At 40.8% G+C, this 24,450-nt stretch overlaps 1 protein-coding gene, 1 long non-coding RNA gene and 1 pseudogene across 2 annotated transcripts; all 3 read right to left on the minus strand.

Moving 5' to 3' along the window:
- Nucleotides 1–6,659: 6,659 nt before the first annotated feature.
- Nucleotides 6,660–9,696, minus strand: LOC103411043 (protein NRT1/ PTR FAMILY 5.8-like; annotated as a pseudogene).
- Nucleotides 9,697–11,636: 1,940 nt separating this feature from the next.
- LOC103421453 (replication protein A 70 kDa DNA-binding subunit B-like) lies at nt 11,637–24,131 on the minus strand. Its single transcript, XM_070804993.1, has 11 exons — nt 23,971–24,131; nt 14,927–15,082; nt 14,555–14,828; nt 14,355–14,454; nt 13,811–13,935; nt 13,646–13,727; nt 13,375–13,495; nt 12,969–13,126; nt 12,403–12,879; nt 12,209–12,303; nt 11,637–11,970 (listed from the first exon to the last, which is right to left on the minus strand). Exons 2-8 carry the CDS (start codon nt 15,068–15,070, stop codon nt 13,070–13,072), a joined length of 903 nt encoding a protein of 300 aa, XP_070661094.1. The 5' UTR covers nt 15,071–15,082; nt 23,971–24,131; the 3' UTR covers nt 11,637–11,970; nt 12,209–12,303; nt 12,403–12,879; nt 12,969–13,069.
- LOC139188036 (uncharacterized) lies at nt 13,953–14,301 on the minus strand. Its single transcript, XR_011571151.1, has 2 exons — nt 14,178–14,301; nt 13,953–14,067 (listed from the first exon to the last, which is right to left on the minus strand). It is a non-coding gene; the product is annotated as an uncharacterized lncRNA (long non-coding RNA).
- Nucleotides 24,132–24,450: the final 319 nt, after the last annotated feature.

Below are 24,450 nucleotides of genomic sequence, written 5' to 3' on the forward strand. Positions count from 1 at the left end.
CAGACTCCCTCATGTATTTCCCGAAGGACGATTTCCGCCTCGGCAGGCGTAAGACACCTTAAGTATGGCAGGCTAAAACCTCGCTTATAGAGTTGATCATTGATGATCAGGTAGCGGGTAGACTTGTATCGAATTTGCTTAGTCTGGACTTTATCATTTGGGAGGGTGCCATGAGCAAGGAAATTATAGATCGGGGTGATCCAACTATCCCCCTGTTGTAAGTTGCATACTTCTGCGGCCATGGTGCTTGGTGTTGCCAACAGTTCGACATGAATTTTTCTTCCAATCTTGTCTTCCACAGCTGAGGCGAGGCGAGCCAGGGCGTCTGCATGACTGTTTGCCGCTCGAGGAACTTGGGTGATCTGGTAGTGGAAGTGCTTGAGCAAAAGTTGTGTTTGCGCAAGATATGCTGCCATGGAGCTGTCCTTAGCATCAAAGTTGTTGGTAACCTGGTTGACCACTAATTGGGAGTCACTGAAAATATCAATTTGTTTAACCCCGAGGTGTTTGGCCAAACGTAATCCTGCCAGAAGGGCTTCATACTCGGCCTCATTGTTTGATGCCTTGAATTTGAAACGAAGAGCATACTCCATTGCTACTTTGTCGGGCGTAGTCAAGACTAGTCCCGCTCCACAGCCCTGTTGGTTGGATGAGCCATCAACATACAGACTCCATGCTGAGGTCGTTGATTCTACCTTCTGAGCTTCCGGGGGTAATGAAGCCACTGCTTCAGGTGTAGAAGCAATGTCAACCGGATATGTGAAGTCGGCAATGAAATCTGCTACTGCTTGACCTTTTTCGGCTGGTTTTGGTTGGTAGGAGATGTCAAACTCACCCAATGCTATCGCCCATTTGATCATTCGCCCAGACGTGTCAGGACTCTGGAGTATCTGTCGAAGAGGGTGATTGGTAAGCACGATGATGGCGTGTGCTTGGAAATAAGGGCGAAGTTTCCGAGCAGACATGACCAATGCTAGAGCTAATTTCTCAATGTTGGAGTATCGTGTCTCCGCATCTTGTAGGGCTTTGCTAGCGTAGTAGACAGGTCGCTCAATATTCCCATCCTTTCGAATGAGAACGGAACTTACGGCTGAAGCTGATACCGATAGGTAGATAATGAGAATGTCTCCTACCTCGGGCTTGGAGAGTAGAGGGGCTTTACTCATGTACTCCTTGAGGTTTTTGAATGCCTCGGCACATTCATCAGTCCATGTAATGTACTTCCTACTTCCCTTAAGTGCTTTAAAAAAGGGAGCACATTTGTCTGTGGCCTTAGAAATGAACCTGGTTAAGGCTGCCACCTTGCCAGTAAGGCTCTGGATGTCCTTTGAAGTTACCGGTTCCTTCATGTCGAGGATTGCTTTGATCTTCTCGGGATTAGCTTCAATGCCTCGTTGGCTAATCATGAAACCTAAGAATTTGCCAGAGCCTACGCCGAAGGCACATTTGTTGGGGTTTAACCTCATTCGATACCTCTTCAAAATAGTGAAAGTTTCAGATAGGTTGGTGATGTGTTGGTCAGCATGTTTGCTCTTGACTAACATATCATCAACGTAAACTTCCATGCTCTTCCCAATCTACTCGGCGAACATTGAGTTGACTAGTCTCTGATAAGTCGCTCCTGCATTCTTTAGGCCGAAAGGCATGACTTTATAGCAGTATAGTCCTCTGTCGGTAGTGAAGGCTGTGTGTTCTTGATCCGAAGGGTTCATGAGGATTTGGTTGTATCCTGAGTAAGCATCCATGAAGCTCAGGAGTTCACACCCGGCCGTAGAGTCTATAAGTCTGTCAATAAGAGGAAGAGGGAAGCTATCTTTCGGACACCCTTTGTTTAGGTCGGTGTAGTCAACACACATTCTCCACAAGACCTTTTGAAGCAAAAAACTTTCTTTGGTCGGATTTTTCTTAACAAGGACCACATTTGCTACCCATGTCGGGTAATTGACTTCGCGGACAAAGCCTATGCCTTTGAGTTTTTCAACTTCTGCTTTCATTGCCTCGTATTGTTCAGCGTCATAAGATCTTCGCTTCTGTCTCACCGGCTTGATCTTGGGGTCAATACTCAAACGATGACAGATGACATCGGGAGAGATGCCTGGCATGTCCTCGTATGACCAGGCGAAGACTTCAGTGTTCTCTTTCAAAAAAGATATCAATGCTAACCGAAGGGGTGGTGACAATGTGGTGCCAATCTTCACCATGCGATCTGGATAATCTCTTGAGATAGGTACCTTCTCCAACTCTTTAGCAGGTTGGGCTTGCTGGGTGAAAGAGTCATCTCGAGGATCATCGGGTTGATTGTTGCTATCAGGAAGATCCAAGTTCGCTTCATCTAGACTGGTCTTTGTGACTTGGTCATGTACAGACAGGGTTTCCTTGGGTCCGGGCAAGTGTTGTTGCTTAACTGAAGTGTTGTAACATGATCGTGCACTAAGCTGATCTCCTCTGATGTAGCCGTTGCCATGGGGGGTTGGAAATTTCATCAACAGCATATGCGTGGATACCATAGCCTTGAGATCATTGATGCCTGTGCGCCCAAAGATGACATTGTATGCCGTTGGGCAGTCAACCACTAGGAAGTTAGTGGTAATGGTAGCCGTGTAAGGGCCTGTACCAATAGTAAAGGGTAAATGTATGCTCCCTAAGGGTTGCACGATATCACCGGAGAAGCTTATCAGAGGAGAAATCGAGCGATCGAGCAAGTGTTCAGCTACACTGAGCGCCCTGAAAGCTTCGGCAAACATGATATTGACCGAAGCCCCTGTGTCTACGAGGATTCGTCGAACATCAAAGTTGGCTATGTGAGCCTCCACGATCAATGGGTCGTTATGAGGGTAGATGATGCCTCTTTCTTCCTCAGGGTAGAAACATATCGGATCCCAGTTAGGCTTTTGATACTTCCCTCCCCTGATGTCTTCCACGTGAAACACTTGGTGACCAGGCCTCAGAATTCGTTCACTGTTTTTCATGGCCCTATTGGAAGATTCAGATATGGGTGTGCCGCCGCTTATGGAATATATGACATTCACCTGGCGTTGGTTACGGTTATCCCTTTGAGGGTGAAGGAGGAATTGATCAATTTTTCCTTCTCGTGCCAAAGCTTCAATACGATCACGGAGGATGATACATTTCTCGCTATCATGGCCGTTATGCTCATGGTAGCAACAAAACATGCCCGCGTTATTCGGGGGCGTGTAATCTGGGTGCCTCGGCTTTGGCTTTGGTATCAGGTGAGCTATGCTGGGGTAAATGGCCGCGCATGTGGCATTCAAGGGCGTGTATGTCTCATACCTTGGGGTAGGGGGTATCTTGACGCGGGTTTGACCCACTGCATTGACTGCCTGGGGGCGAGCGTTATTGTGGCGATACCCTTGGTTATCGGGATAGTGTCCCTTACTCTTTTTACTGAAATGAGAGTGGTGAGGATGGAAATCCTTCCTCTTGCCTTGAAATTGATATGTCTGTTGATTCGGCGAAGCATTATGCAAGGCATGGGGAGGTGCCACTGCTGTTTGGAAAGTCGAGGTCTTCTCATTTAGGTGAGTTTGGCTTCCACCTCCCACTTGTTGATAAAGGATGGTTGTAGGGGGTTTCTCTTGATATGTCATTGCCTCGGCGGAGGCATGGTTATAAGCCTGCGCCATCACCTCAGAGTAAGTCTTCCAAGTATTGGCATTGATCATGTATTTAAAGAAACAATCACGCAGGCCTGCCGTGAAGGCTTTGAGGGCAGTCTTGTCGTCTGCCTCGGCACACCGGGAGTATTCATGGCTGAAGCGGTCAGCATACATACGTAATGACTCGTCTGGCTTCTGGCGGATAGTGTACAAGTCATCTGCAGAGTGCAAGCGATCGGTTTGGAAAATGTGTTGGGAAACAAATAGTTTCCTCAATTCCTCAAATGAGTCTACCGTCTCATGTGTAAGACGACAATACCAATTTAGAGCTCCACTAGAGAGGGTGGAGGGGAAGAGAAGACATCGTTCTTCGTCGGTGTGCATCCGGTATGCCATGGTGGACTCAAAGAGGTTAAGGTGCTCAATCGGGTCCTCTTTTCCAGTATAAAGTTGCAAGCCAAGCTTTTGCTTTGTCTTTGCTTGAAGGGGGGTGTTGAGGATCCTCCTTGTAAGAGGGCCAGGCCTGGGTTGGTTCCAGTCAGGTATTTCAGCCTGACGTTCAGCCTTCAACTTGTTTACTTCCTCAAGAATTTGTAGGACAAGGGGGTCCTGAGCGGAGTTATGTGTCACTGGAGCTTTCTTTCGTAAATCTCCATCTCCTATTGGAGTTAGGAAGGTTTGATCAAGGGCATGTGATTTTTCCCTGGACTCTCTGTACTGGCTTCCAGGGTATGTCTGTCGGAACACCTCTGAGTCCCATGTACCCTCATGTCTCTCTGGGACTTGTTGCCCCTTCCCCAAATTGGTGGCCGGCTTGGGCCGTGGCAGGGGACCGAGTCTCTCAGAAATCCTTGGGTTATTAATCTTTGAGCTTATATGGATGGAATTCTCTCGACGTTGCTTCAGGAAATCCCGACAATCGCGAAAGACAGCTTTCGATCCTTCTGCCCCTTCAGTAAAGAGGTGTCTCCCTCCACTTCTCATGGTTCGGGTCGAAGCAACTGGGTTAAGAGAAGCCTCATGTTGATTATCAAGTCGAGGGGTAATCTGTTCCCTATCAGGGATATCTATGTCGAATGCATGTGACCCTCCATGTTGGAGGGCACCCAGTTGATGGTTGACTTCCACGGGGGCAACAAGCTCGCGTGTCTGAGCTTGCCTAGCTTCGTGGAGTGTCTCGAAGAGCTTCTCATATTGCTCCTGGAGGACCTCATTCCTCATTGCTATCTTGTTGTTCTGAGCTTCCAACTCATCGACTTTAGCTTGAAGAAGAACTCGTTTTCCTTCCTTCTTTCGTTGTTTCGCACTATGTGCAAGGGGGGTGTCATTCTGTGTGCTGTGGCTTCCTTCGCTTCCCATGTTGGAGAGGGATGCCTGGTCAAAAGAAAGTGTACGAATGATAGAAACCAGCTTGACACAGCTGAAGAGAGTAGGAATAAGTGTCGTTTCCCACATACGGCGCCAAATGTTGATGCACAAAATCAGCGAAGACTTTGGTACAACAGTAAGTGTCAGGTTTTGTGACCTTCGCTTGGTTGCTTCGGTCACTAGTGAGGATAAGTACGTAAATGAATAGAGACAGAGAAGCAAACACAGGATGTACGTGGTTCACCCAGATTGGCTACGTCCACGGAGTAGAGGAGTTCTTATTAGTAGTGAAGGGCTTACACAAGTACAAAGGATCAAGCTCTCAATTTAGTGAGTTCTTGTGAATGATTTAACACAAATGGCATTAGGCAATATTGTGGGCGAATGACCCCTATTTATAGAAAAACTTGTAGCTTTGTCACATTGACATGTGTCATGTTATGATTGGTTCTTGATGTTGACACGTGCTGCGCTCTGATTGGCTTCTAATCTTGACACGTGTCGAGTAGTGATTGGCCTCCTGGTCGGAGGGGAACTCTTCTGGGTCCTTGACAGTATAGCGTTGGCCGGTGCTCGGTAGTTTCGGGATTGGTCAAGTATGGTACAAACAATATTCTTCTTTGTATTGAGGCCAATCCGCCAATATGTGTACAGATTAATTATAAGGGAAGAAAACTACAAGATTGTAAGAAAACCTTATTACAAATAGATGATAGAATAGTATTTTTGCTCTCCTCCTCCTTCCTCTCCTTCCCAGTTGGAGTCTTCCATCAAAACTTACCAGCTTAACTACAGCCTCAATTCTACCGTAAAACTAGACGCGGAAACTGTACGAAAATATGATGAAGTCTTGATACGGTGTTCCGGATATTGTCAATGGCACCACCTCTATGCAATCAGGAAATAAACCTCACCATAACGGTGGACATGGTTTGACTAACACGGTTGAGCATTATTCTTTTTTTTTGAGTTTTAACGAAACACTTCCGGTACTGTTTACTTTTATCGAAAAACCGTATTTTACATTTTCCTGGTACTATTTACTACACCTTTATTTGTCATTTTTCATTAAAACTAAATTTTTTTTGAACTTTTCGTTAGTTTTCTATTTTTCATATACGTGCTCATGGAGATGGATACCCATTTGATGGCCACCGTGGAGTCTTGGCCCATTCTTTTGCACCTACTGATGGGAGATTTCACTACGACGCGGATGAACGGTGGGCTGTGGATGTTGTGACGGGTGCTTATGACTTGTAGTCTGTGGCTTGGCATGAAATTGGGCATCTGCTTGGGCTTGGGCATAGTTCTCTGTTCGAGGAGCTGTAATGCTTCCCACCATTAGCTCTGCCTTCACACGCCGGAGACTGACTAGGGATGATATTAGTGGAATCAAAGCTCTATACAACATTGGATCGATGATGATCACCACGTTCACTTATTAGTAAGTTCATCAAAAGCCGTGAACTTATAATATTTCATAATTTTCTGTATCAAATAAATTTGTCAAAATCCATGAACTTATAATGTTTCTTAGTTTCTTGTATCAAATAAATATACCTATTGTATGAAAAAATTTATCTTATAACGGGTAAAAATTCTCCTCTGAGCATATAACTGACGATAATTAAGATTTTCCAATCAAATAAACTGTACCTAAATGTTATAAAATAATAAACAAATAAAAGTTGTACCGGTATGTATATGTTGGACAAAATTACGAAGAGCTTTATTTACAGATTTCATCTTCCAAGTCCAAATCCTTCGTACTCGTGTAACACCTAGACAAAATTACATAAAACACAAAGCTCAATGCACTTAGTGAGGCCAAAAACCAGTAGTATTTATCAAGTCTAGCTTCATTCATGTCATCGGAGAACCAGCTCTGCCTTCCTCCTGAACTTGTAACTGCTTCAACTGTTGCAATCAAAAGGGTACTCAGGTAACTTCCCACCCCAAAAACACTAGTGTACAATGCAAAGGCCATTGTTCTCATTCTTCTGGGGACTTCAGAGTAAAAGAACTCTTGTATTCCAACAACGGTGAAAATGTCTGAAATGCCTAAAAGAATGTACTGTGGAAGTAGCCAAAAGATGCTAAACGGTACAGTTTCGGATTGAGATCCCAGCATTTCCATTTCTCTGCTGATCTTGAGCCTTTTTGCTTCCACAACCGCTGCAATGACCATTGCTATGACCGAAACGAACATTCCGATCCCCATCCGTTGCATCACGCTAATACCCTTTTCATTAGACGTAACCAGACGCGTAATCGGGATCATTATTTTGTCATATAGAGGCATCAGGAGGATTATGGAAAGTGTGATAGCGCTTTGAAGAGTTGCTGGTGGAACCTTGAAGTTGCTTCCAATGTTCCTCTTCATCGTCATGCCTTGTTTGGTGAAAAATGTTGGAGGCTGTTGGAAAATCACTGCAAACATCAAAAGCATAATCCATATTGGCAGAAGCCTCAAAAGCACTTTTGCATTTTCAAGCACGTAGAAGCCACTTTTGGGATTCCCAACCAAGCTTGCTGTGCTGCTATTATTTTGACGGCAAAGCGGTTTCTCTTGAAGCCTATATAGTATAAAACCAGCCAAATAATATATCATTAGCATCAGAATTCATGTACATTAATTCTAATGAAAATGGCTTAAAAACTTTGAGTTTTAACGATAATGACAAAATAAAGAGTAAAGTGAATAGTATTAGGATTGACTTTTTAGTATAAAAATGTGATTTTTCATTAAAGTGAACAGTACCAAAAGCTTTTCGTTAAAGTTTCCGTAATCCTAAGGGAATATTTTTTATCCACACTCTCATTTTCTCCTTTTGGCAGTCGTCCATTTATTTATGTCACTTCATTCTCCCTTGTTTATTCAACCCAACAGGTAAGGGAGGAGTGCATGGGAGAAAAACGGTGTGGGAAAATCATTTCTTTAATTGTAAACTTGACCGTTAAAACCACAAAAAGAAGTACCATGTTAGAAATTAGTTAACTTACTCTAGCTCGGTAACATTATTTCATTCGGTAATATGATTCTGCATTTCATTAACTTTAATGCAGTTGCCTTGATGACTTGAACTATGTTGAAAATAGGCTTATAATCCATGGCCTCATCATTCTCTCTATATGTATAGATTCGGCTTCCACACATAAACACCACAACCGATATAACCATCGATATCATGGGGATGGCGAAACCTATAATCCAACCGAAAGTGTCTTGAATGTAGGACATGAGAGTGACACCCATGAGGCTGCCACTGCAAACACCAAAATACCACCACTGAAAAAACATTCTCTTTTTGCTTGATTTTTGATCGTCTTTGCTGCTAGGAAGTTCCTCTTCACTGTCCAGTTGGTCTGCTCCAAATGCTTGCAGCGATGGGTTGTATCCACCTTGACCTAGAGAAATCAAGTACAGAGAGCAAAACAGAAATGATGAATTGGAACTTGTTTTGTTTGCAGCAGGTGTTGCCCGGGTGAATGCCGTTGATGTCAATGCCACAAGCCCCTAAAAACAAAACCATGTATATGTGAGCTTATAGTTGCACCTTTCCTACACATTTAGAGCAAAAATTTATCGTGACCAAATTGAAAGTCGAGAGCCCAAATCAGAAAAAGATCATAAACGGTAGTTGTAGTTCGGAGGTTTTATTTATAAAAGACCTCAGTGCAATTAGTAGTAAACCTACTTGTTTTTTTTACCTTTGTTTTTAACAGTAAACCCATTCGTTATGACTTTATATTCTTCAACAATAAATTAAGAGGCATTTCTAAAAATCTCCACTATATTCTAATGGAAAGAAGATTAGTGCAGATGACTCATACTCCATTTTAAATCTATCATCAGCAACATCTTGATAAAAAAATTCCAAAAGAAAAAAAAAAAACATTATTTGTGCTGAGCTTTTAAACTTTTAGCAAACGAGGAATTTCTGTTCAATAAGATACCTAAGTAGATGCATCCACTTTTAACTATAGAAATTCCTATTTATCAATGATATCCTATGATCAAGATAATTGGCCTAAATTCGTTAAAACTATTTTATAGATAGTCATTGATATTAAGCAAGAATCAAAGAGTAAGTGCATATGTGGGTCAGGTCAGTTGACCAGTGTAGCGTGCACACCTTGCGCTAGAATTTGAATCTCACTTTCAACTAGTTAGAGATATCCCTTTTTGTCAAAAACAAAGGAAGGGAAGGTAGAAAACAAAGTGAATGTGTACACTTACTGCAACATAGAGGAAAGAAGAGACCAAGATGGTGGGATATCTATCCCAGTAAGAGTCGACAAGGGGTGCAACTAAGAGTGGGAGCATGGATGTGAACCCACACCAACTGTTTACCGTCTTGGCCGCTGCCGAGTTGCTCATTTTGACCACATCGGTTAAATAAGTCACTAGATTCGATGCCACTCCTTTGTATGCAAATCTCTCCATCCCAGCAATCACTATAATTATAAATAAACAGACAAAAATTAACCCATCTAGCCTGTAAAACTCATATCATGAAGAGAGTATGATTAAATTACCTATCAGAAGAAAGCAAGAGGAGCCGAGTCTTTTTCCTCCTGATCCAGCCATGATGTCCAAAATTATATCAAAGGATGGCTGCTCGTGATCCCTCTGCTTTGATGTGATGCGAAGCTACTAGAGTATTAAGCTATAGCCACGGAGCTCGGCTTTAGCTCTCCTATAAATCTGTCATCATTCGGAGATTACTGTGCTGCTACAGTTGTTTTCATATTCCTACCAACAAGCAATAATGAAAACTTCATCATCATTGGCAATATATTTCCTTCCTTCCCAAACACTTGTGAAAATGTTTTGTATATATAATGATAAGCTCTCCAACAATGCTCGCACAAAATTATTAGGCAATGGAAAGAGCTATCAAAGTTTAATGGATTCCACTTTATTTTATTTTTTTTCAGTTTTGGGCATGGTGTCTTCATGGCGACGTGACCAAGAGAGCAATGATCTGATGCAACAAAATAAGCCCCATACGTCAGTCTCTAACGTTCATTGTTTGATATCCTACTGATATATGTGCCACATAATGGAACACGTGGAGCGTTTGACACGTAGGATGGGGCCAGCCCTCCTGCTTTGTGTTCCATGTGATGCGAATCATGTGATAGTAGGTACAATTTTAGTTGTGACGGAAATACGGAGGGTACATTATATGTTTTTATGCAAGTGGTGGAGAATTTTAATTTTTAAGTTATTAATATTTTAACACACATAACCGACCATTTATATAAGGACACGTGGTGTACCACTTCGTATGACGGGAACACTGAAAAATCTCTCGTGATATACATGGAAGATTACCAAGGTTATTCCAATTAAGTTCCAACTAGTAATTATATAAACCATATAGAGTTGATGGATGATAAATAAATGGGATACTTTCATGCAATTAAACCCTAAAAGTAGCTTACTTAACCATTCATGTTTTCTTGCCAACCGTACATCAAAGGCATGTTAGAATAGGTTCATTAATTTTTAGAATTTTCTCTGTGATTATTGTTTTTTAAGGTAATAGGTATTTTATTAAACAAATAAAACGAAAAACATCGTCATCAAAATACAATTTTATAAGATTTTTTTTATTAGCACATCACATACTGTTGAATACACCTCACATTCAACTTTGATATTAAATGACTTATACACCGTATTATGCAATGCCAATTTCGACCTTATTAGGTTAGAATAAAAAATAAAAAATTTCTGAATAAACCCAAATCACTTTTAACGTATTATTTATCTACTTTTTTTGTCTTCCCAACAAATGCAAGCAAAATGATAAAACTACCGGATTAGAACTTGAATGGAGTGCGAAGAAATTAACAATATTTCTTTATATATGTCGTCTCATAGCATAACCCCAATTAAAAGAAATGATAATAGTAATAAAATGGCTAAACACAATCTCTGTTCTGCAATTCAACACCAATAAATAAATGTGTTTTCTTTTCTTACATATGAAAATGCAATGAAACTACATCAACATTCAGCTACGTTTTTGCCAATATGGGCAAAGTCCTAGCACCATTCACATTACAAGAGACCTTTTGATTGTTCTCCTTTCCCTTGCTGCTTTTACCCTCGAATTTTTGTCATTAAACCTCAGCATATTACCTCGTTTGCCACCTTTAACAGAGTCGCAGCAGCCTCATCTTCCTCCAATCTTGATTGTGACCGAGTATTATAAGATGTGAAGAATGTGGGGTGTATATAGAAAATGTAAGATGTATGTTGAGAATGGGGGTGGGAGGGTAATATGGGAAAGTAAATGGGATGTATTAAAATAAAGTTTAATTGAAAAATAAATGTGAGGTGTATTAAGTATGTAGGGTTTATTCAACAATACGTGATGTGTAAATAAAATAAGCCTTTTATAATTATAAACCCAACAGAAAGACAATAAAAAAAACAGTCACTTTTAAGTTAATTTTATTTACTTCACATTTCTCATATGAGGAATGAAAAGTAAATAAAACCAATTTAGGAAACAATACTCGTATATTCAAAATGATAACATAAACATCTTATATATTGTCAAATTATTTCGCATATCGGATTTACTAGCAATTGAGGGCCGCGCGATGCTGCGGGTTTCAAAATGATCTTAAACGTGTACAAAGTAGGGCTTATATACATGAGAAAATATGTGCCAAAGTAAGGGATATACATATATTACATTCTTATATTACACGACAAAAATTGGGATGGTCGTACGCCATAGCCAGAGAGTTCTATTTATATTTATATATTACATGCAAAAAGTTGAGGATGTTAGTATATCATCCTCAGAGATTGTTTTTCAAAAGCTATGGTCCTATCCCAGGGAGACTTTTACATCTAAAACTGTACACAGCTCAAAAAGTAAGATTTGTTTCACTAAAGACACCCATATACGTAACTCCTCACGTTAATGGTGCCTCCTCCATCTTGCATGACAACGATGAACTGAAGAAAAAAAAACATTGACATAAGAATTGAATGACTCTAAATTGCATATATTTTGCAGCCATACTAAATAAACTCTCTAGATTTTCCAGTTGGTCTCATCGACAACCCAAATGAAATATTTATATCTATATTATGCAATATTTATAAGATATAGTTCTGTGTTAGAGAAACTACTCATTGAAGATGGGAAAAAAAATTGTTAAGAAAATTGATTTATGAGTGTTGGGATCCATACTCTATTCACTGGGAGTTTTATCTGTGTTTGCTACATTCTCGTCATCGGTCTCTTCAAATGCATAGGTCTCTTCACTGTATCCACTTGTGGTATCACTTGGATCATGTAAAATGAAGAGAGATTAAAGCATCAGTGCACATCTAGTAATGGAAAAAAGGTTTATGTCAATTATTTATTTTTTTATAAAGACTAACCTTTTAGATTTTTTTGTTGGTGTAGAGGTGAAAAGACTCTTGTTGACTGGCTCCCTTTGTCGTTTCTTTGAACTTGAACTGCTCTCAGTTGGAGATGAAGGTAGAGATTTCTTGAGTGAGAGTGGTGGTGTGCATGGTAACATTTCATGAACCATATGTTTCTTCCCAAGGTTACTTATTGCTTCATCATCTTTGTTGTTGTTTGAAGGGTGAATTTGTGTTTGATCCTTGAAAACAGTTTGGATGAGCAAGTCATTTCTGCTTGTGTCACTTTTAACTTTCCCAAGTTTGAGTTGGAAAAGTTTGATTTGACCTTTTACTCGGAGTATTTGTTGTGGTAATTCATTTTGGTCACAGAAACTTTTGTTGATTACTAATTCTTCACATGTGATTCCAAATAGTTCTTCAGTTGATTTACCTATAATGATGGCATTGGTTTCGTCATTGGCATCTTCAAGAATTAAACTAACTTTGAACCTGCGTTGAAATTGATGTGATTATTTATAAAGAAGTATAATTAAGTTTATGTTTTATATAGTAATAGATTCAGAGTAATTTTGTATTACCAAGCAATAGGGTTTTGAATATCATCAGTTGGACAAACCAGCAGGTCACTTTGAGGCTTTGGTTTTAGTTGTTTGAAGCAGATTAGACATGCCTTGTACCATCAGCCGTTACTCAAATCAAACCGTGCAACTGCTGCTCTGCACAGAAATGGAGTGTTCTGCAATATTTGTTAAAGAATGATGAGTATAATTTGAACAGACACGAACCTACATTCTTATACTCTTCATCCAGTTTTCAGGAAATGTTTCAGACATCAATGAAAACTGTCTGTGCAATCAAAACATAATTTCTATTATACTAATTGCATGGATACAAAAGCTGACAACCCAGAAAAACGAATTTTGAGACCAATATAACACTGTTAAATATACAACATTGTTAAATTTGGAATGCATTCCATTTTACCTGATAAAGATTTGGATCCAAGATATTCAATTGCCCTACTGATAGTTTTTCAGCGGCATCCAATTGATCTGGTGTCATTAGTTGTGCTGAGGTTGGAATCATTTTCAAAGCATGACTGGAACTGGCAAAGTTTTTGCACATTTTTGTGTTAAGTGGTAACCCAATGAGATTGAATTTTAATATTATTTGAGTGATATATATATATATATATATATATATATATATATATATATATATATATATTGTTCAGAAAATGGTAAAAAAAACTTACATCGATTTGTAATTTGCTGCTTCTGGTATTTTTGGGTTTATGAAAAACAAAGTGCATCCGGTACTGCTAAGCACTGTGTTTCCTGTGGGTTTGCAGATGTGGAAGCATGTTATTTTTTTGTAATACAATGTAAACATTGGAAAGAAGTAAAGTTAAGTTGTGTACCTAGGAACCGTTTTACTTTGAGACTTGTGAACACAGCCACAATTGGTGATGGTTGTTGTGTTACAACTTCAATATCAAAGGTCCTGGCGCAGTCTCCCCAAAGTGTAACTCTCACTTCTTCGTTTCCGACCAAAGAAGTTAGAGCAAAATATTACGAAACATTTCTAACTCGTTTACTTTTGGAGTCCATATATGTGTGTGTGAAAACCATTTGCAGAACACTCCATTTCTGTGCACAGCATTTCCAACTCGTTTACCTTCAGATTTTCACCAACCTAGCAACCTTCAGTTCTTCGACAATCAACATTCACATATCAAAAGAAGAAAAAATTAAAAACAGAACTTGATTACTCATTAATGAAATCACCTTAAATTGCATATGGATCACCATAGGTTCAAGTTCCTGCATCAATAGTTTTTGTATTCCACCCATCTAAATACAATTGCCTATTCTTTCCCATAATGTCAGTCATGTTATAGTTGAATATACGCTTGACACGTATTCAATGTCTAATGAACGATTACCACATGATAAAATGATTACCTGGTGTTTTGAAGGTGAACGTCACATTTTGTTTCCAGTCTTTCTTTGTTAACCATTCTGTCTTCCAATGGTTGCACTGCTGTGATATGTCCCATAACATCTTGCAATTTGGCAATCCAATATCATAAGATTATAGCATGAAAAAATGTTGACAAACAAAAATGGCATATAGATGTAGGTTTATAAATGTGTTTAATTACCTGTGAGAATTTCAACTTTATCTACACGGGATAACAATTCACTGTAATCCACTAAATAAAAGCGGTGCTCAGGAATGTGTGGAGGTCTTTCTGGTATCTGTTTGAAAGTTGTTTTCCCATTGAAGTATAGTTGTACAGTGTGTGGTACGACCTTGTACGTTTGTTTACTGGAACGGCTATGCAACCGTGTGATCTCATATATAAAACCAACTTTAATTTTTGGAGCTACTATCTCATAGTCTGCTTCTAAGACCGAGGCTTCAATGGCATCATTCTGCATTACAAAAATTATAAAGAGTTATTTATAGCTTTCTCTTCTTTTTGAAATTATAGTTTTAACTATATTACATTTAAACAAAATGGTTTTCTCACCAGTTCATCAACCAGTACACATTGTAAGCCATTGAATTGGTTTTGGCGTCCAAACATTTTGGGTCTCCACAACCGGCATATTCTAACTTTGATCTTCATATTGTTTCTAAAAGGCTTTAATTCACAGATTGGTACGATGCTCATTGTTTTGTAAGTCTGCAGACAAAGTATATATATTGTTAGAAAGAAAGTGTGTTTATATATCAAAATCTATGTTGGCAATATGTAAATGTTTACAAACTTGCAGTGAAAATAAATTACACAAAAGCTATCAAAAGCTATCAAAATGATACATTGAAGCACACCATCTGCCCAACCTTGGATATAGTGGAAAAAGAGAATTCATAAGATTTGCTATGGTATAAGATTCACAAATTTGCAATAATAAAGTAAGTATTAAAAGAATATGCAACATGCTATCTAATAATGCTTTAAAACAGTAACAAACATAACATGTGTAATGCATATATCCTATCAGTACACAAATTATTACATACATTTACATATCAATATGCTTGTGAGCAAGATAAAGAACAAAGGGACCTCCAGCAATTTACAATGGTAAGGCAAACACATTCGAAATAAGAACTCATCAAACATTGTTCCAAAAGGATGGTCATCAAGTTAGAGGAAGGAAGCAACAACAACAACAACAACAAAGCCTTTTCCCACTAAGTGGGGTCGGCTATATGAATCCTAGAACGCCATTGCGCTCATTTGTATCATGTCCTCCGTTAGATCCAAGTACTCAAGTCTTTTCTTAGGGTCTCTTCCAAAGTTTTCCTAGGTCTTCCTCTACTCCTTCGGCCCCGAACCTCTGTCCCGTAGTCACATTTTCGAACCGGAGCGTCAGTAGGCCTTCTTTGCACATGTCCAAACCACCGGGACCGATTTTCTCTCATCTTTCCTTCAATTTTGGCTACTCCTACTTTACCTCGGATATCCTAATTCCCAATCTTATCCTTTCTCGTGTGCCCATACATCCCACGAAGCATCCTCATCTCCGCTACACCCATTTTGTGTACGTTGATGCTTCACCGCCCAACAATCTGTGCCATACAACATCACTGGCCTTATTGCCGTCCTATAAAATTTTCCCTTGAGCTTCAGTGGCCTACGACGGTCACACAACACGCCGGATGCACTCTTACACTTCATCCATCCAGCTTGTATTCTATGGTTGAGATCTCCATCTAATTCTCCATTCTCTTGCAAGATAGATCCTAGGTAGCGAAAACGGTCACTTTTTGTGATCTTCGCTAGATTGCTCCGGTCATTATTGTGGATAAGTATATAAATGGATAGAGATAGGAAAGCAAACACAAGATGTACGTGGTTCACCCAGATTGGCTACGTCCACGGAATAGAGGAGTTCTCATTAATTGTGAAGGGTTTACACAAGTACATAGGTTCAAGCTCTCCTTTAGTGAGTACAAGTGAATGATTTAGTACAAATGACATTAGGAAAAATTGTGGGAGAATGATCTCGTAGCCACGAAACTTCTAAGTACCGGAGTGTGGTATCGTCTTGACTTGCCTTATCTGTCTCATAGGTAGATGTGGCATCTTCTCTGGAAGTACTCTTCCTCCATCCAGGGGTGGTATCTGTAACTGGTGGAGATGCACAAGGTAATGTATCAATTTCACTTGAAGCTTACTTGTAGTTTCATGCTTGGTCAAGCGAGATACAAACCATGTAGTAGGAGTCCCCCAAGTCGCCGAGCTAGGGGATCTGCTGAAAGAGGTGACAGACAAGGTAAGCAATCAGAGCTCCGGCTGATTGTTCACATTCTCCCTATCTTGCAGGCAGCATGAAGGATAAAGAGAAGAAAAATGAGGAGAGATGATATGGGATACTTTTGCTTTTGAAGAAGTAACTTTCCACAGGCTTATTCTTGAACTGGGCTGGAGGGTTTTCTGGTTTCCTCCAGAGTATAAGGCCGACTGAAGAATTTGAGGGTCAAAACAAGTCCATCAAATCTAGAGTACGTTCGACCCTGCTGATATGGGATACTTTTGCTTTTGATAGAGTAGTGGATGTATCGGCACGTGTGCTGTTACGCTTGTCTCCACATGCTTCCTTGTATCCTTCTCACTTGCCCTATCTGTTCCTCAGGCAGATGCGGTATCTTCCCTGGAAGCATAAGATGTTGAAGATGAGTACTCGAGAGCAATGCCAGGTAAGTAATCAGTTAAGGGGTTCCAGGCAGTCAGTTCCTGGCTGGAAGCTTGATTCCAAGTGCTGACTGATTGCTCTCTTTCTCCTTGTCTTGCAGGTAAGAACAAGGCCAAAGGAAAAGACAGGGAAAAAGCATGATATGGGATACTCTTGCTTTTAACCCTGATGATATGAGATATTCTTGCTCTAGTATAGCTTGTTTACAGAGGTATTATCGGGGGGAAAAAAAGCTGAATATTTCGAAAGGCTTTGTTGGGAGTGCCCTCTCAGATAAGAGAAAGGGTTGAGCATTTTTGCAGGTCTGCCTGTCCGTTAGGGATGGAAGTCGACATATATAGGAGTCTCCCTAACATCAAGTAATAATGTTATTCCTTTACCCTGCTTGGTTATAGCACGGTAGTGGGAGCTGCCAGCTTCACATGTTTTAACTCTGTCAGAGCACTTTGAAAAAGTGGTTTGTGGTATCTGGAAAGCTGATGTTGCGTGTGAAGATTACAGACCTGTCGGGGGTCTGGCTCTCGAGATTCGGAGAACGATGCCTCTTCGATTTTTGAGAAAGCAATCCTGCTGGGGGTCTGGCTCTCGAGATTCGGAGAGCGGTGTCTCTTCGATTTTTGAGAAAGTAATCATGTTGGGAGTCTGGCTCTCGAGATTCGGAGGGCGGTGCCTCTTCGATTTTGGAGCAAGCAATCTTGTTGGGAGTGTTTTCTCGAATGAGAGTAAAGGTTGGGCATGTTTGCTAGTCTACCTTGCCACGAAGCACAGAGGTTGACACACAGGGACTTTCCAATTATCCAGCAGTGGTACTGTTCCTTTACCCTCTCTTCGATTTTTGAGAAAGTAATCATGTTGGGAGTCTGGCTCTCGAGATTCGGAGTGCGGTGCCTCTTCGATTTTGGAGCAAGCAATCTTGTTAGGAGTGTTTTCTCGAATGTGAGTAAAGGTTGGGCATGTTTGCTAGTCTACCTTGCCACGAAGCACAGAGGTTGACACACCGGGACTTTCCAATTATCCAGCAGTGGTACTGTTCCTTTACCCTTGTGGGTAATAATATGGTAGCTAGACCTTCAAAATTTATGTGTCTAAACTTTGTTAGTGTTGTTTCTTTGCAATTCTTTTATCCTTCTTGGTCAGAGCGATGTAGTGGGAGCTGCAAGCTTCACGTGTCTCAACTTTGTCAGAGAACTTTGGCAAAGTTATCTGTGGTACCCATGAGCTACTGTTGCGTGTGGGAAGTGGGTGATTGAACAGTACGATTCATGTGCTTTCTACTTCGCCAGAAATCTTTGACAGAATGCCCATAATTTCCGCAAAGCTGAGTGTGCGTGTGACAGGTGCTGACAAGGCTGGAAAAGTAGGTGCCTCTTCGATTTCTGAAATCGGCCCTCGTGGTCTCTGAGCAGCCCAGCTTTTGAGAAAGCAAGCCTCTTCGATTTCTGAGATCGGCCTTTGTGGTCTTTGAGCAGCCCAGCTTTTGAGAATCTCTGAGTAGCCCAGCTTTTGAGAAAGCAAACGCCTCTTCGATTTCTGAGCAGGCGCCTCTTCGATTTCTGAAGCTTCGTCGAGTGCAGATTTTTATAGGGGCTGACATTAAGTTCCAAAGCACACTTCAATATCCACCAGTAGAAGCTCCATTCTTGCACTTCTAAGATCTTGATTTGTCCGACCTCTTCTCTCTTCAACACCTTTGAAAATGTCTGGCCCCTCCGACCGTCGTTTTGACTTGAACCTTGTTGAAGAGGCAGCCCCGCCTTCTCCAGACAACATATGGCGCCCATCCTTCGTCTCCCCTACTGGTCCTCTTACCGTTGGGGATTCCGTGATGAAGAATGATATGACCGCTGCGGTAGTGGCCAGGAACCTTCTCACTCCCAAAGATAACAGACTACTTTCCAAACGGTCTGATGAGTTGTCTGTTAAGGATTCTCTGGCTCTCAGTGTTCAGTGTGCAGGTTCTGTGTCTAATATGGCCCAACGCCTATTTGCTCGAACCCGCCAAGTTGAATCATTGGCGGCTGAAGTGATGAGTCTCAAACAGGAGATTAGAGGGCTCAAGCATAAGAATAAACAGTTGCACCGGCTCGCACATGACTATGCTACAAACATGAAGAGGAAGCTTGACCAGATGAAGGAATCTGATGGTCAGGTTTTACTTGATCATCAGAGATTTGTGGGTTTGTTCCAAAGGCATTTATTGCCTTCGTCTTCTGGGGCTGTACCGCGTAATGAAGCTCCAAATGATCAATCTCTGATGCCTCCTCCTTCTAGGGTTTTGTCCAATACTGAGGCTCCGAATGATCCCCCTCCGGTGCCTTCTCTTTCTGGGGCTCTACCGACTGCTGAGACTTCTCCTAAGCAACCTTTGTGAAGGCTCCCTCTTGTTTGTTTATTTTGACTCAAGTATATGCACATATTTGTAACTTATCGGGGATATCAATAAATAAGCTTTCCTTCATTTCAACGTATTGTGTTAAATACACCAAAGCCTTCTTCGCTAAGTTCTTTGAATTTTCTTTTGTTGAAGCTTGTATGTTGAAGCTTTGTGAGTGGAGCATATAGGTTGAGGTAGTGTTCCCTTAATTTCCCGAGTGAGGAAAACTTATCGGTTGGAGACTTGGAAAATCCAAGTCACTGAGTGGGATCGGCTATATGAATCTTAGAACGCCATTGTGTTCTGTCCTGTATCATGTCCTCCGTTAGATCCAAGTACTCTAAGTCTTTTCTTAGGGTCTCTTCCAAAGTTTTCCTAGGTCTTCCTCTGCCCCTTCGGCCCTGAACCTCTGTCCCATAGTCGCATCTTCTAATCGGAGCGTCAGTAGGCCTTCTTTGCACATGTCCAAACCACCGTAACCGATTTTCTCTCATCTTTCCTTCAATTTCGGCTACTCCTACTTTACCCCGGATATCCTCATTCCTAATCTTATCCTTTCTCGTGTGCCCACACATCCAACGAAGCATCCTCATCTCCGCTACACCCATTTTGTGTACGTGTTGATGCTTCACCGCCCAACATTCTGTGCCATACAGCATCGCCGGCCTTATTGCCGTCCTATAAAATTTTCCCTTAAGCTTCAGTGGCATACGGCGGTCACACAACACGCCGGATGCACTCTTCCACTTCATCCATCCAGCTTGTATTCTATGGTTGAGATCTCCATCTAATTCTCCGTTCTTTTGCAAGATAGATCCTAGGTAACGAAAACGGTCGCTTTTTGGTATTTCTTGATCTCCGATCCTCACCCCTAACTCGTTTTGGCCTCCATTTGCACTGAACTTGCACTCCATATATTCTGTCTTTGATCGGCTTAGGCGAAGACCTTTAGATTCCAACACTTCTCTCCAAAGGTTAAGCTTTGCATTTACCCCTTCCTGAGTTTCATCTATCAACACTATATCGTCTGCGAAAAGCATACACCAAGGAATATCACCTTGAATATGTCCTGTTAACTCATCCATTACCAACGCAAAAAGGTAAGGACTTAAGGATGAGCCTTGATGTAATCCTACAGTTATGGGAAAACTTTCGGTTTGTCCTTCATGAGTTCTTACGGCAGTCTTTGCTCCTTCATACATATCCTGTATAGCTTGGATATATGCTACTCGTACTCCTTTCTTCTCTAAAATCCTCCAAAGAATGTCTCTTGGGACCCTATCATACGCTTTTTCCAAATCTATAAAGACCATGTGTAAATCCTTTTTCCCATCTCTATATCTTTCCATCAATCTTCGTAAGAGATAGATTGCCTCCATGGTTGAGCGCCCTGGCATGAACCCGAATTGGTTGTCCGAAACCCGTGTCTCTTGCCTCAATCTATGCTCAATGACTCTCTCCCAGAGCTTCATTGTATGACTCATTAGCTTAATTCCCCTATAGTTCATGCAATTTTGTACATCGCCCTTATTCTTGTAGATAGGCACCAAAGTGCTCATTCGCCACTCATTCGGCATCTTCTTCGTTTTCAAAATCCTATTGAAAAGGTCAGTGAGACATGTTATACCTGTCTCTCCCAAAACTTTCCACACTTCGATTGGTATATCGTCTGGGCCTACTGCTTTTCTATGTTTCATCTTCTTCAAAGCTACACCCACTTCTTCCTTCCGGATTCTACGATAAAAAGAGTAGTTTCTACACTCTTCTGAGTTACTCAACTCCCCTAAAGAAGCACTCATTTCATGTCCTTCATTGAAAAGATTATGAAAATAACCTTTCCATCTGTCTTTAACCGCGTTCTCTGTAGCAAGAACCTTTCCATCCTCATCCTTGATGCACCTCACTTGGTTTAGGTCCTTTGTCTTCTTTTCCCTTGCTCTAGCTAGTTTATAGATATCCAACTCTCCTTCTTTGGTATCTAGTCGCTTATACATATCGTCATAAGCCGCTAACTTAGCTTCTCTCACAGCTTTCTTCACCTCTTGCTTCGCTTTTCTATACCTTTCACCATTTTCATCGGTCCTATCCTTGTATAAGGCTTTACAACATTCCTTCTTAGCCTTCACCTTTGCTTGTACCTCCTCATTCCACCACCAAGATTCCTTTTGGTGTGGGGCAAAGCCCTTGGACTCTCCTAATACCTCTTTTGCTACTTTTCGGATACAACTAGCCATGGAATCCCACATTTGGTTAGCTTCCCCCTTTCTATCCCACACACACTGGGTGATTACTTTCTCTTTGAAAATGGCTTGTTTTTCTTCTTTTAGATTCCACCATCTAGTCCTTGGGCACTTCCAAGTCTAGTTCTTTTTTCTCACTCTTTTGATATGTACATCCATCACCAACAAGCGATGTTGATTAGTCACGCTCTCTCCTGGTATAACTTTGCAATCCTTACAAGTTATACGATCCCCTTTCCTCATTAGAAGAAAATCTATTTGTGTTTTTGACGACCCACTCTTGTAGGTGATCACATGTTCTTCTCTCTTCTTAAAGAAGGTGTTGGCTAAGAAGAGATCATATGCCATTGCAAAATCCAAGATAGCTTCCCCATCCTCGTTTCTCTCCCCAAAACCATGGCCCCCATGAAAACCTCCATAGTTGCCTGTCTCCCTGCCCACGTGTCCATTTAAATCTCCTCCTATAAATAACTTCTCCGTCTGAGCAATTCCTTGCACCAAGTCTCCAAGGTCTTCCCAAAATTTCTCCTTCGAACTCGTATCCAACCCTACTTGAGGTGCGTACGCACTAATCACATTGATAAGTTCTTGTCCTATTACAATCTTGATTGCCATGATTCTATCTCCTACCCTCTTGACATCTACAACATCTTGTGTCAAGGTCTTGTCCACGATGATGCCAACACCGTTTCTCGTTCTATTTGTGCCCGAATACCATAGTTTAAACCCTGAGTTTTCTAGATCATTTGCCTTACGACCAACCCACTTAGTTTCTTGTAGGCACATAATATTTATCCTTCTCCTCACCATAACTTCTACTACTTCCATAGATTTTCCCGTCAAGGTTCCTATATTCCACGTTCCTAAACGCATTTTGCTCTCTTGAACTCTACCCTTCTGTCCAGCTTCTTCACCCTTCCCCGTCTAATAGGATCAAAGTACTTCTTTTGTGTGTCCCGTGTAAAGTTGATAGGAGCATATGCTCCCAAACAACTTTGAGTGGAGTCGTTCGAAAAGAAGTTTCTATAGCCCCCTTGCTCATTTAACACTGTATCCGGGTGCCGATGGAGATACAGCGACCCTTGCTCACTTATCACTGTGCTCAGGCCACACAGCGCGCCACTTACGGGTGACGCCCTAGCTTTAGCGCGATTTCGTTCTGGATTCATTTTCATAAGGATTCGACGTGATCATGGAGTGCCGGCTGTCGACTACCTGACGCCCTCCCCCTCCTCCTTTATCCGGGCTTGGGACCGGCAATGTAAGATAAACTTACACGGCGGAGTTTTAGAGGAAGGAAGCGGTGGAATTATTTTCATTATGTTAACATCTATCTGACTTCCTAATTTTCTTTGTATCCAAATATTGAGTTTTGTTTTTCATTCTTTTTAAGGTATCAGAAACGATTATGCCCCCCAGCTGTTGATTACAATCTTCATTGTCTCTGTTTCTCTTGTTTCTTCATTAAAAAGGTTTTTGTAATAGTTGATGCCTATTGTAGGCAACATCTCACCTCCTCAACAATAAAATGTATCTAAAGACCCAATTAATGAAATTACAAACGAAGAACAACCCAATTGATAAATTGATGAATTCGTACTTATACAGACAACAAACAGAGGAACGGGGAAAATATATATATACAACAGACTGGTTCGAACAATTCAACAATTAGCATGAAGAGAACAGTGCTTCCACCGAAAATTAAAGGGGAAAAATGGTGATAATTCTGAGCACCATTTCAAAAAAAATTAACCATTATGCACTTGATAATCACAAATGAGATCATAAGGTCCAAAAAATTAACCGCTCAACTCCAAACTATGAAATACCAAATTAAACACAGAAATATCACAACCCCAAACCCAAACAGAACCCCAAATCAATTATAAAAAAAGCCTCAACCCGTATTAAAAAAAAAAATGCTCCAATCCGTGTCTCTCTCATTTTTCCCTTCCCTTGCTCTATACTCTTTGCCAGGAAAATCCTAACAGAGGACCTGTTAACCATTTTTTTCCCCAAAATAAAAAATAAAATAAAAAACCTTCAAAACACACCATACGATCCCAAATTCTCAAATCCGTTCAAAGAAACTTAGCATGAAATCACAACAACTTCACAAATCCTCTTCATATCTGCATCAAAAATAACGAAAAAGAAGTGCAATCAACCCAAGAAACAAAAGATCAGTAGAAACAAACCAAGAAAATCAAGTATTGGAGAAAAATTATCCATCAGCATTTCTCCTTTTTACCTGAGGACTCGAGCTGGGCTCTGAGAGAGAAGTCGAGATGTTTCGTAGTTTCTCCAAAATAGAGCTTGTGGTTGCTGCGCGAGAGAGAGCTCGTTGTTTCTGGAAGCAAATGGATAAAGGTCGGCTTTTCCGCCTTCTTCTTTCAAGATTACGAACACGTGTACATTACCAACAACACGTGTAAATCAGGAGTGGCGCCAGAGACGGGCACCAACTGCGATTTTGGCAGAAAGGAAATAAAAGAACCAAAGCAAGGGCAAAATCGTCAGTGCACTGTGCTATGAACAGTGTTTTAGGCTTTTTTCTCTTTTAGTATATATATAATTTTGCATCAAAACTAATGATTTGATGTAAACATTTCACAAACAATAACATGCATGTGCCACACTTGTGCACGTAATTTCCATATAATTAAGATTCAATACTAAAAGATGAATGAGGATCCTCTATGTGAGAATGCCAGAAATTCTTTAATTGTAT

This window comes from Malus domestica, chromosome 09 (assembly GCF_042453785.1).
Source record: "Malus domestica chromosome 09, GDT2T_hap1".
NCBI classification, from domain to species: Eukaryota; Viridiplantae; Streptophyta; class Magnoliopsida; order Rosales; family Rosaceae; genus Malus; species Malus domestica.